General features: G+C 37.1%; 1 protein-coding gene across 5 annotated transcripts in view; it reads right to left on the bottom strand.

The window, feature by feature from the left end:
- Positions 1 to 561: 561 nt before the first annotated feature.
- The window catches only part of mtDNA-helicase (mitochondrial DNA helicase), a 38,262-nt gene continuing 24,638 nt past the window's right edge, over positions 562 to 14,185 (bottom strand). For 2 of the 5 annotated variants that reach the window (XM_022807656.2, XM_022807657.2), the window contains exons 5-9: positions 13,051 to 13,125; positions 7,869 to 7,963; positions 6,710 to 6,887; positions 3,830 to 3,937; positions 562 to 1,745 (exon numbers count right to left, since the gene is read on the bottom strand). In XM_022807656.2, coding sequence (XP_022663391.1) covers positions 1,560 to 1,745; positions 3,830 to 3,937; positions 6,710 to 6,887; positions 7,869 to 7,963; positions 13,051 to 13,125 — 642 coding nt within the window. In that variant the 3' untranslated portion in view covers positions 562 to 1,559. The other 3 variants (XM_086989712.1, XM_086989713.1, XM_022807659.2) reach the window with 3 other exon arrangements.

Below are 14,185 nucleotides of genomic sequence, written 5' to 3'. Positions count from 1 at the left end.
TAGAGCAATCTATTCGTACTCGCTAGGTTGTTCCAGAAAGCCAAGATACAGTCATTTAGGTCACTAGCTAGTACCTACGTGTGGTATCTTCTATACAAGGTGTTCCAAAACCCGTGGTTAGTCCTTGAAGGAGTAATGAATGAAACGCTTTCTACTGAAAAGAAATAAGCCATGGTACGCCGATATTAGTTAGACAAAGCAAGAAGTTAGAATTGGGCGAAAAAGGTAAATTGCAAGATATCACTTCGAAAGATATGAAATCGTTTGAGAAATACGGTTTTGATTGGGAAATGAATTAATTTTCATAGCTTATTCCAAATGACTTGCAATAAAAGCTCAAATAACGGGAACTGCTTTAAAATCTCCCATTTTGGCCAGAGGTCTAGGGGCATTTGGATATAGCCATGACGTTGCCTACTTTTGTGTAGAGGTTAGCGTAAGAAATATTCTTCCGGTTGGGAAAAGCATTTTTCCGCAAAGCTCCATAATCCCCTCAAAAATTAATTTTGGGTTATTCAGTATCTTGTATATGCTACCCTAAATTTATAACATAAAACAAAGTTTTGTGGTTGTTAAAGAAATATTGTTATTATTATTTATTTCTCATTAATGCTCACTGGTTTATTGTTTGGGGAAAGTGTATCATCATCATTTGGGCTTTGAGCTTTTCCACAGCTAGCCATGATAGCTCCTCATTACTTTAGTTTAATAGTTTTGATGTATGTTTACACTAAAAGTACGTAAATAAAAACCCACCGAATTTTGTATTATTTTTCGTGTGCCTTTGCATCTCTTAACACTGAAACATCTTTAATACTAAATGTAATAACCAATATATAAACACATAGAGTAAACCTGGAAGAGTTTTTATTTATGACTGGACACCCCGGGGATACATGAAGCCTGACAAATTCTAAGCACAATTCCTGAACTGATTCACTTTAAGATTGGGACGAATCTTTTATGTCATACAACGGATATTTTTATTGATTAGTACAAAGTGTGTATATATGAGTCGTATGGACTACATACAGGGGGGGGGGGGGGACACAAGATGCTCTCGTCCCAATGTTGCATATTCATGGGGATCCACGCCTTTTAGCTTGCTTTCAATAGGAAATTAGAATGCAGGCAGCGAGAATCTGCAACAAACTAGGATCTTTCTGTTAATATTGCCAATGTAATAACTGATATTCTTTGACCTATATATGCGGACGCATACTTTGCAGAAATGGTACAGTAAATAATTATCGCTGTAAATTATTCGATAGTCTTGGGCAAAATTAGCTATTGAATATATATATATATATATATATATATATATATATATATATATTCAATTTCAATGTATTTTTCCTATATATATGAAAAAAACTATGGATTTTGTAACATGTTAATGATTTTGCGGCCATCGCAAACCAGATTTACGCAACAGCACTACAGTTACTGTTTTTAGCTAGTGATGAAAACATTGTCTACTATATTCAGTTTTCCTCTCTGCTGGTTGCATTATAATGGTTACCTTTTAAATAGCACAGTTTCACAGCCAGTTCCTATGGCTACCTCCTGGGTTGTGTCCTGCTAGGCAAAATACTATTTTGTTGTTTAAAAATCGCAGCGCTGTTTCGAGCCGTCAGCAGTGCGCTGTGCTCATCCTGAGGCCGATCACCCGCTCCTTTGTCCTGGATTACCCTAAGGATTGACTGCACGTTTCGCCAAGTGGGCGGCGAAAGATACCGCTGAGCCTATAAAGGATACAGAAACAAAACAGGAACGTGATTGGCAAAGTGCACTACGTATCCATGTGCCAAACTAGCAAGGCCTTTTTTCGCCGTATCCTAGTAAGCAGCATACATTCATGAAAGATCAAACCGGTTAAGCCACAATCACATATATATATATAAAATTGACAACTGTCCCGCGGCTGGGACTTTTATGTTCCGATCGCGTCCGAACTGGTCCTGAACTTATTTGATATATACATTTAATAGTTGCTTTTGCCGTGAATGCGCCTTTCGTGCCTTATAAATAGTAGGCAACGCGTCTAAACTGATAGATTTTCACATGTCTTGCTTCTATGAGTCTAAATTAAAACAAATACTTCAACTAATCTTCTGCATGCGCCGAAAGAATCAATTCTGACGGTCATGTTTGTTCAATATAATCACCATCCGCGCCGCTTACAGCTTTAATTGAGAATAAACACTAAAATATTACTTTTTTCGCCCGCAGTTAACTTTCAATAGTAGCTATGCGTCGAGCGATAGTGGTAACTGCAGAGTCATTAAAGTATCGTCCAAATACGCCACATACACGGACGCCAACAAAAATTAATTTAAAAAAAATTACGCTGATAGCAGGTCGGAGGTCTCAAAAATGCTCAAAACGACCAACATGTTTGAAAGGTGTGAAAAGACATAAATAGTCTTAAAGAGAATAACCGGTGGACCTTATCTGAAGCACTCAATGAGCAAATAGAATTCTCTTCTCAGCAGCGGCGCTTAATTTCCGTATTAGAACCCTAGGTTATCAAAAATGATTTTTCGAGACGTTTTAATACGTTTTCGAACTCTTTAAATCTAAACCATATTAAGAATATTCCGGCTTGCTTTATGAAAGTTTTTTCAATTTTTTCGAAAAGCAAAAGCTTCCAGTAACAGACCATCGATTTTTGAAAAAAAAAGGAAGGTCCATCCAGCACAGAACGATTAGATAATAGGTAATCTACGTTTAAATTCCAAAGAGCTAGGCATTGTTCATTATCATGAAGAATTGATTGTTTTGTTCTAAAAAGACCCAACTTTCTTCTGGCTTGTTGCGAGAAACAGCCTGCCAAAGTTTTCCCCAATTTAAACGCATTATCCTAGAAGAACAAATGCTAAAGAACATATAGATATATATGTTTGTAGGTACTTTAGCATCTGAAAACGATGCTCTGACGACTTGGCCTCGACTTCCGCGTTCTTTTAACAGTAACGAACATGTTCGGAAGTCCATAGGACCTCGTGCGGCTAACGCCTATCCAGAGACAAAAGGTTCAACTGCAGCAATCAATTATTTGTACACGATTCCAGCCTGAATGAAATGCCCTACATAACATATATTGGTCCAAACATTTTTTACTTGTACTAAAAACTTTACTGAAAAACTGATTCTACAATGAATATGGTATATCTATTACGGAATACCTGTTGTGGCTTTATTGGTCTGCTGGCTGAATCGTTGCCCCAGACTATTGTTGCATAATGTGTTGACTTTAATTAAGAATTAGCCTTATTCAGACAATCAATGAAGACCCATGCATCTAGTCCAATGACGCAACTTAATTCCATTTGGTTCAGTAATTCAGAGACAGGGAGCATCAAAAAATAACAATCTAAAACGGCGGGTTGCTCACAAGCAGGTGATTCATGAACTCAACAAATAGACTACAAAAAACATCCCTATTTTTAAAAATAACAAACAGAATATATTTTTTAGTAAACTGTAGTACCTGAATTGCTTCACTGAAGTGCAATGCCCTTTCTCTATTATAGAACTTCGATACGTTTTTTTATCTTTTTCCTTTTTTTTTTGTTTGTAATTTTGTTTATCGGATTGAGCTATCAAGTTAACGGGACTTGTATGAAATAGAAGAAGGCGTAGGTACCAAACGCGCCAAATTTGAAACAATTTTTATCCCGATGCAGTTTAAGCTGATAGCCATAATAGAAATTCCGACTTAAAGTCAATAAAAGGCAACAGGTGTCTTTGGATGGCAACAGTGAAGTATGTTGTAAATAGAGCAGTGCATTAGGTACTCAATATTGATTTTCAAGTAATTAATTACCAGTTTGTCGAGTGATTGCTCCGTACCCAATAGGGCAAATGCTGAGCGCCCGTAGTATCTTGTCAAAGGCGCCGTATCCATCAACCAGTGTGCGTAACTGGGGACGGCCTATTAATAACCAAAACAAAAAAAATTGTGTTAAGGTATTTTATTTAGCAAAAGAAATGTATCACTTCTTGATCTCACCAGTTAATTAGTACTATTTTATTCAGCGACAAATAAAAAAGTATGATTTAAAAAGTAAATGCAAATGTTTTCTTATTCCTAGATTCAATATATATAGCAAATTAAATTTATCGAAACATACGGGGCCCCAAGCATCGTATCAGTTCGATAACTCACAACAACTGCATATACCATTTATGTTAAACATAGAAGGCATGTATTAATATTAACCTAACCTAAGTTTATTCAGTCTTATGTTCGATACATTTTTACCTCTAATCCGTAAACGAATGTCGTCTTCTATATAATGCAACAACTCTAAAATCCTAACTTCTGTAAAAACAGTGAAAAGACATTTGACAATGAGACTTGACCAGAGACAACGGGAAGCTGGAAAAGAAGAACAATACAAAATGCGGAAACATATTGAACAATCTAATAATAATAGAGCCACATCAAATACTAAATATGTTCCTAGATATCATATCTATTCTTTAATTAATACTCTCATTTTGTGAGGTTCAGGTTGGCAAGGTCCGAATTGTAAACTAAACTGATACACATCTCTGTATGCATGTTTGCCTTATTATTTGTTCTACACAAAAAAAACATATGTGCTATGTTTAAAAATTTTAACAGTCATGAGGGTTCATTGATTACACGAACAGAACATTACAGATGTACGCTGCTTGTAGCATAATTTATGTACGCAAAAAATATGATAAAACAAAAATAACAGTGTAAACCTATGACTATGTAAAAATAAAGAGACAGAAAGATGAGATTTGAAAAAATGGCAGCTTCGACCTATAATAGATTCGATAGAGAAGCGAGGCCCACTACAATATGGGCGTTAGATACGTGCTGTTGTGTTCTTATAGCTATCGTCACATTTATGTGTTGAAAGCGTCACTTTTCCAAACCGGAAGACCTACGTACTTCACATACACTACACGGTCACTTGATTACCCAAGCCACCCGGCCGGTATCTCTAATGTGCAATAGAATAAATATTATTGGGTACTAAGATTAGGTATCTTTATCCGTCTCAGAATTTTAAGAGCTGACTTTCCAATTTCATATATAAGAAAAAAAACATTGTAGAGGAACTAGCAAAGGCAAAATTGATTGTCACGCCTTTACACTGATAGACACTAAGCCTAAATGTTCTGCTGTGGTGATGGCGACGTCTGAAATGGATAGACCATTGCAATCTTCACTACTTTCTCTTTACTTCAAGCTTATAAGCTTCACATAGGTAAAGTATCAAGCGACTTTTGGCTAGTTAATTAAAGATCGATTTACTACTGTAAGAGGACAGTATTTCAAGAAAAACGTGGCTTCGAATTGGTCCATTGATGACTGGCCTCGTCGCCGAATGCCGCTAAAGAGGCGTAGTAAATTGTGAGCGATAGAAGTGAACGTAGTGCGGGACAGGAATAGAATAACTCTCTTTTAATTATTGCGAAGTAATGGTGGCCTCGTTTTGTCACAGCGTTAGCAATTGCAGACAAATATCAGAATACCAATTTTGCTCAGAGCCAACAATGGCTGTATTTCAGATTATAACAGCTCACATAGTTAGCTTTAGTAGGTTTCCCGATATCTAGACCAGGCGTGAAGCAATATTCTCGCAATATATATCGAATTTTAACTATTGAAGTTCAGCTGTTGCTGACTGTGCTATATATTATATAGAGTATATGGATGCAGGTGCTGGACTTATTTGGATGGAATATTATTCGCTCACGCCTTTTTCTATCGTTTATAGTATCTCCTTGTTTCTCTTCCTTTTGGACTCCTTGTTACTTCAACTCTCATTCCATAATATTGACGCGACTGGATATTTTTCGAGCTATTCAAGCTCTGCTAAAAACCCGTGTTCAAACATCGTCGGCCTAAATTTGCGGCCTCAGGCACGCCGTTCTCTCGAATTAGATTAAAAACTGGGTCTTTACGGCACTAAGCGTAGGTTTAGTAGTTTCGTTGTATCCACACGCGTTTCACTCATTTTCGATAAATTAAAATGTTTGTAAAATATTTCGCCGAATGAAGATATGTTGAAGAGCAACACATGGGTATAAAGCGAATAGTTTAAAAGAGCTTATTCCAAACGGAGCCCCTCTAGATTGCCAAATTCATTCGTCAAAGTGATATTTTTTTAGCTGGAACGAGAGAGCTTCTGAGCAGTGCGGCGTGAAAAAAGGACGAAATAGCATAGATTTTTGAGACAGATAGGCTAACTACAGTAATTTTCCTGATAGGCGCACCACCAATGGCTAGGAATTTAGGAAAGAAGAAAATGAAAAAGCCGTCTTCTGTTCTAGCTGATCATGCTGGCGCTTTACGCAGGTTGTCTTAATTGCGTGCTCGAGTGTCGCCTACAGACTAAATATTAGTTAAAATGGGAACTTTACGAATCAGCTCGATAAATTTGTTTGACTACGATACGATAAACATAACACAAGTTCTATTAGTAGTTCATTTGCTTAAAGTAATTCGACCAAACGATGTCATACCGTAATAAGGGACAGGTGGAAACTGCAATTGTTTACTAGGTTCATAACCCATATGGTGAAAATAGTTATCGTAATGAATATAAAACTTTGGCAAAGTAAAATAAATTTTCGTGGAAAAAAAAATCTTGATTGGGGCTAGTCAGATGATTCAAAGGTAATGCTTTAAGCTATAAAGTCATATACAATTATTACACACCTTTTCCATAAACTGCCGATTTTCCAGGGCACTCTTTGCGCCCATCCGTTCAAGACACCGGTAGGCAAAGTGAGAACAGGTTCTTCGAACAGACGCATTTCGGTGTGATGCTCCGTGGTCTATAAGACAAACAGCCAGCCGGGCGGGAGCCGTATGCTCGAGGATCATCTCCAGCGCTCTATAAATGGAAAAATATTTCGCTGACTCTTTAATTAAATTAATAGTTTTCTATTAGATTGATTAGTATTGCACAAAATGAATGAATAAATACGCTCTGCTGTACCATTTCCAAGCTTTTACAAGAGTTAGACATAGTGTCCTTAAACAGTTCAAGAAGCATGCTTCCATTCTGATTTTTTAAAAATTTTATTGGCATTTTTTTCGTTTAGCGTAAATGAACGTCCTTCAAATATCAGGACCTTTAAATACAAAACTAACTCATATCATGATACGTACATGCCCGACGAACGAATATTCTACCTGGCTGTTTCGAATAGCCTAAAAAAAGATTCATGTTTAGACAATGTACCTATACTCGATCCTAATAACAAAGGCCAGATGGCAAAACGCTAGAGGGTTGTTAGGCCACTAAATGTTAACAGATCGAATTTATTTGTTATGGAGATAAGCAGAGCTTGAAATTTAATTCATATGGGAATTTTTATTCGATACAATTATCTTGATATAAGTTACTTTATTGATTCGTCTCGCAACGTCACAAACTTCAGTGAGATATTCAGGGAGTGGAACTAAATTTTTAATTTAACCAATAGGCCGCACGGTTAAAGTGTTGCGTTGCTGGGGTTTTGAATAAATTGCGGGCGGGCACTTTTCTCAATATAATTTTATATGGTAAATGTTCTTAATACCGCTTGTGGGATTTATACCTGAAGTCGTCTGGGTAGCTAATGCGTACTCCTCTTAGTGCGCTGCCGTGCTAACCATCAATATGGGGCCACCGTTGGCCCAAATTTCGGCGTTAGCAAGTGCTCATCATGGCATATGTTTCCCGCGTTGTCCCATAAGTCTATTGGAAAAACCCTATATCAAACTAACAGGGTCCACCCCGATCAGAATTTTTAAGCGGAGCAACTCCTTGATGCTTCACCGAACGAATAATTCCGGGAACTTATTCACACTATAAGAAAAAATGGCATACCTATCAACGTCCTGTCGAAAAAAAAGTACATTCTCGCCCGATTTGTGCAGAAGACATTGGCAAATTGGGTCCAAATGGGGCTCCATGGCATTCATCTGCAAGAAGCAACAATAAAATATTACAAATAGTACAATAAAATATTTATCGTATCTAGTTTTTTTTCGTTATTTAACGTTACTCAGAAAATACATAGTTTCACTTTTAGGAAGAGTTACCGATCGGATCTCACGTGGACTAATCAGATTGCCGCTGCCAACAGTGCGTTGTCCTGCGCTGTCGCTTACATTAACAAGTTAGCGCGCGCTCGTAAATGACCCACACGTTCTTGTTTTAACATAACTTACTTTTACATAAGATGTCATATTTATCGAACATCTTTAGCTCGAAATAGTTCTTATAGAATGTTACGTATGAAACATTGCACCAGTCGCGTCATCTAGTTACCATTCTTCGAACTATCTGTTATGTATAGTCTTATCAAGCACAAGAAGAACCTAACAAATGGTAATTAGTCCTTTTTGGTCTAAGAACAACTAGCTTGCTTCTATTTTGTAATCTTGCCGTATACGAAGATATAGGACCCCTCATAAGCGTTACTTCACGGCTAAGCAAACTTACATGAAATCTAATTCCTTACTTTCATAATTTTTTATCTCTTGGGATAACTATAACAACATTATGCCCCGAAAGTTTTAAGTCGTGATCCTAAAGCAAGCAAAATAAGTAAATATCGTAGTCATCGTCCTCTCCCTTTGTACTTGAACCCGGAAAGTTTTAGCATATATTTGTTATTGCAGTCTTAATGCTGAGACCTAACTGTTTTAGTTCAAGTTAGGTACTATCGTTAAGCTTCGCTTAAACGAAAGATAAACCAGTCAGTAACGTTCAGATATCCTATACGTAAATCATGTGTACAAAGTGTAGCTACGTCAAACGATGATGACGAAAGGCACGCTTTTTACTTCGACTTATTTTTCTAATATATATGATTTTTGGTAAGCCGCCAATATTTAAATGGGTTTTCATCTTATTTCTGAACAAAGCTTTGCATTTAGCTAAGTCAACCATTTTCTTTTGCTAACAATAGTAATAATAATGTAAAAGAAGGACCGAACTGACAAATAAAAAGCCCAATGCTTTGACCAGTGTTTAGACTAATTTAGATCAATACGTACCGGTATAAATCCTGTTTCAACCTCTGTATACTCTGTAAATGTTTACCATATCTGAACTAATCTAACGAAGAGATAGCCTCAACGATACATAGAGATATTTATGGAGAACCTTTTTCTTCTTGCATCTTCAGAACGATTTGCAAACGAGGCCGAATATGGTAAAAGAATGAAAGACACTCAGTAATTCGATTTTAGGCCTATATACCTATTTCCCCCTTCATGGCTTCTTTCGTGATAGAATGTGTATGATATATCCAATGTGATTATTAATTAGGTTTTATTATATAAATAGAGGTACGCGCTCTGTTTGCCAACCATCGTTACTAATATTACCTCTAATGAAACCTAACAGACAATTTATTGTTATTACCTTTGCTATAATTAATAAAAGTATGTACTAGAAACCTAGTAGCCCCTTCTCAACTACAGACTGCAGAATGTCTAAATTCAGTTTATTAAATAGGCCTGTATATCTAATGAGTTTGTGTTAAAAGGGCATTAAATCACGGTAAGCGTAAAGGTCGCCATAATTTAAATAGCGCCGCGTCGAGCGCCTCTAAAAAGCATCATCAAATCAATTCATTGCACAATACTCGTTTAAGAAAAAATCGAAGGATCAGCTTTATAAATAAGGCACTGTACGCTTCAGAAGTCAGTTCCATATTAACTCTTGCCTGACACATAGATTGCTTTCTTCTCTCGCAATAAAAATGCGTGTTGTTAATCTTAAAATACAAATCACTGCCAAAGAGTTACAGAAAAATCTCTTTTTGTTAGGTCGTGTGCTAGTTCGACGAAATTTAACTTTGAATCTTACTTAGGTTGATCGAAAATATCGGCCTGTAACTAACTTCTTATTGAGTTATTATTGCTTAGTACTCGTGATAATTTTTCTTATATGAAAGCTTTGTTCTCGTACTAATATGGAAGTTTTCTTGATTCGACTTTCATGTCACTAGGAAACTTCTGGCGCTGTAACTTGTATATCTCGGGCTACTGCTTAAGGCACATTACACATCGCCCTGTTGCCTATTTAAGTTTTTCTAAACTTGCAATTTTCAAGCATTACCATAATTTGCCTGATCAGGGGCAAACACATGCCTTTGTAAATTACTATGGGTGACAATATTTTCTAGTACTAGCTATGGCATGACGCCAAACCACGCCCAAGAACTTGGTTCTTGCGTGCCGTATGAAGACTACATCGGAATCGATACAAGCCTGCAAAAAAATAGGGTGTTGTCCTCAATAAACCAACCGGTAACGAGCCGCGGTAAAATTGTGAGCGGAAAAATCTCCAACAGAGTGATTAAAAAACTTGCTCGTTTAATAAGTGTTGTAAATAAAGTATGGTCTCTATATTTTTTACTAGAAAGAGTTGAATAGAAAAAGCCTACTCTTCTTCGTCTCTGTAATCGATGCACATGTATCATATTATGAGAGCGACTCCGTTCTTTATGAAAACCAATTTTGTTAAGTGAAAACTTTTACGGATCCGTTTATTACTAACTAGACTGATAAAATAATCAAATCTTCGGTCTATTTGTTTTCGTTCATTTCGCACGTTTTATTATCTGACTATTTTTATGTTACGGGCTCTTATTACGTATCGTTACTACTAACGTACTTGGTCATGTTAACAGGCATTTAATAGAGTATATCTTGAGCCCGCGCATTTTATACTAATTTATCACTATTTCAACAGCTTACAAGTGAACAGTTTCTTAAGGTATATAAATAGTTGAAAACCTTTGGAAGAACGTGGTCCGGCAAACGTGGTCAAACGCCCTTATGATACTAAGGTCCATGATCAGTACCACAAACGAAAAACTAGTATCATAATACATATAAAATTTGTGTAAATTAACAATCACCAACGCGGAACCTTCGGGCTTTCAGGACGTAACGCAAACGTAGGACAAACAAGGCCTGTTTATCCGAACCATTGCAAAATTCGGCCTCTTATAAAATACCTTTACTTAAATTTACGAACGCATACACATTGCTTCGAATGATGGGCACAAAGATTGTTTACCAAGTTGAAAAGCCGTGAGATCCTAGCGTACGCATAAACTTTCTCGTAGTTACCCCCGTGATAGCAGACAAGTTTTGTTGACAATAAGGACTTGTTGCATTATGATACGAGCATTAGGGCACCTTTCAGGACTTCTTAAGGGAGAGAACTCAGAGCCATTTTTTTCTCACAACTGAATAATCAAAGTGTGCCAGCTCGATGTTCCTCAGGTTAGAATTGCGAAAACAACTTAGCCAGGTTCAGCCCTTGTTCGTAACTCTTTAGACTTCTGAATATTCATGGAAAAGGTTGCAGAGAGAAAGAATAGAAATTTACTGAAATGGCTTTACAAGCCCTTTGCGAGCTACGTGATAATAGTAGATATCGTAAGTATACAAACCAGTAAAATAAAGGCCTATAATCGCTTCCCACAACCGTGATGTGTTTATACCACTATCGAAAAGTAGATTACCGACCTCTGTGGACAACTACTGTAGACTTAGTCTAACACAAATATAACTGTAATAACTTGTCACTCCAAGCAATTATTCAAAAAATGTATAGTGGACGGCTGTATTGACCCATCGAAGTTTAGGTAAACGCGCTATTCTAAGTTCACTGCATTTGGCCCAGGTAGGGCCGTTAACGTTTTTACTAAAGACACTCAGTTCTCTTAGCTGCCTAATGGGCTCCACCTGCATAAGTATAAACCAGACCTTATTGACGAACTTGGACTATTGAAGAGTCGATACGAATCTGCTCACAAATTCATAGTCAAACATCAGTGAACGCGCTATTGCCTTACATGGACGATTTATTTATTTTCTGTGCTAACTCTATAAGCGCTAGCCAGGTGAATTATGGGTAACCGATATGGAAATTATATATGATTTACCATAGCATCCTGTATAAATGTGTGTTCCTGTATGTCCGAAATATATTTCCACGCTGTAAGTTCTGCGTGAGCGTACCGCTTGATATATATTGCACGAAAATGGTTTGAATGCATAACCTTGTTATGAAAAAAACAGATACAGAATTTTCCTAATAATTTTGGTCTATAGATCATTTATGTCAATATATAATATAGCGAAATACAACTCTGAATAAAATCAAGCAAAACCTGTATATTAAACTATAACTAATTACAGAGGCGTGTTATTGATTTGTCCACATGATTATATAACGGATAACTTGAAAATTTGGCTATTTAATGTGGTATAATTGGCATCGTGTAAAAATAGGAGCAATACGAATAGGACTGAAATCTCGCTTCTTCTTTTCGTCGAAGCTTGTTAAAATAGATGAGGCATAAGGTACCGTTCGATAAACCTGTATGAAGAGCACAAAACGAGGCCATGTTTACATGAAGTGGAGTTATAATCGATGGGTGTCGAAGATTCTGTTGCTTTCCTTATGTAATTGACATATGTTGTGTATTCCATTGCGGAAGGAATCTCTTAACCGCCTGATTAATGACTGATTCGAAACTTGACGAAAATAAGCCCATCCAAATGATAAAAGTCCTATTCTCTTGTGGCAGCTTTATGAGATTCGGTTTTTCAATTTGAAAATTGGGGCATTTAGCGCAGAAAATGAGACGCGCGGAACTAATCGATCGAAAGGGATAACTTCGACTTCCCGAAGCTGCCCCAGACAAAAAGGACTAGTGCATAACTTCACGTAACTTCTCCAATAAGCAAAACATACTACAATGACAGACGTGTAAACGCGTAGGGCTCACGTACGTGACGCGGAATCAAGCCCGATATGTGCTGCCACAACTTTCTCTTCGGGTCTTACCTTTGAGATCATGCAATTAATTGGTAATAGCCCTTACAAATTATAGTTCCGCGTTGTCTACTTAGTTTAGATTTTTTCGAATAACAACGCGTTTTGGTTGATCTTTTTTAAGTTCGATAGATTTCTGCAGCGTATGTTGTCAAAAGTAGATTCACTCATACAAATATTTATAGACTGAAATACGTCTTACGCTTTGTTGTTCGAACAACTGACAGATCGTTGCAATTGCGCATCGAGATACCGAACTACGTAGATTCCGTACCTCCTGGAAAGAACATCAACACAATCAGAACCTATCACGTTTAGCTGAGAGAAGGCATTTAGCTATAAACGTTATACGTTCGCGATACGGTTAGCGGAAGTAAAATATATTTCCTTATAGATTTATATAAGTATATCCAACATCAATATCGTGCGTGTATAAGCATCATACGAGCAGAAATCAAGTTACTCGAGGTTTGTTCCCAAAACTAAATACGTATTGAACGTCAGTCTAGTGACTACAGTCGCTAGTGTAGTACGATGGCTGCAATGCGTTCGTTTAACATCCCGCTCTTTTCAAATAAACTATCCTATTGTACTATAACTACTTGAATCCTGTGTACAAATATAAATCGCTATACTGTACCGATACGATTATTTAAGGCCGAAAAGTCGCATTCGTGTTTATATAGCTGACCAGGCGGCAATGCTGCTTGACGGTCGCAGCCTGTTCTATTTTAGGTATATGAATTTAGGGATCGCCGTGGAAAAATAAGTTCGTTAGCACACCTATTCATCGCTTGAACGGTAGTCAAGCTAAATTTACGACGATTTGTGAAGTCGACCATGTTGGTTTATCCTGTTCTTGTTGACAGACAAAAGCCCATGTACAGATCTGACTCCGAACGATCATCCTTACTTGACCTTTATGTGATTTTCTGATTCAACGAATAGGAGCTGCTTCTGATTTTGGCCATCGAAATAATCGACAATTTGACTCAATCTTTTTGTTGAAATGCGGAGGCACATACTCAAAGTTATTAGGGATTTTTCAAATTCGTATAAAAAGCTTTATTTTAACGAAGAAACATTTCGTCCAGTTTCGGCTTCGTAAAATGCGTGACGAGGGCATGGGGTGAACTTGGATTGTCTTCCGAATTGATCAATTCAGTCTTACACAGGGACTACTTACAAACAGCAGCTTTTAAGCTGGGCATGCGTATCTGTTCAGAGACTGGCGTAGCGTGTAAATAAATTTAATACCATGTTTATTAGATGCAGCTTGACATGCTGCGTAGTGTCACACACGCCTGTACGTACCTTTAATACGATCTGCCTTAATT

Source organism: Varroa destructor, unplaced genomic scaffold (genome assembly GCF_002443255.2).
Source record: "Varroa destructor unplaced genomic scaffold, Vdes_3.0 BEIS01000005.1, whole genome shotgun sequence".
NCBI classification, from domain to species: Eukaryota; Metazoa; Arthropoda; class Arachnida; order Mesostigmata; family Varroidae; genus Varroa; species Varroa destructor.
This window is presented reverse-complemented; position numbering and strand designations above follow the sequence as displayed.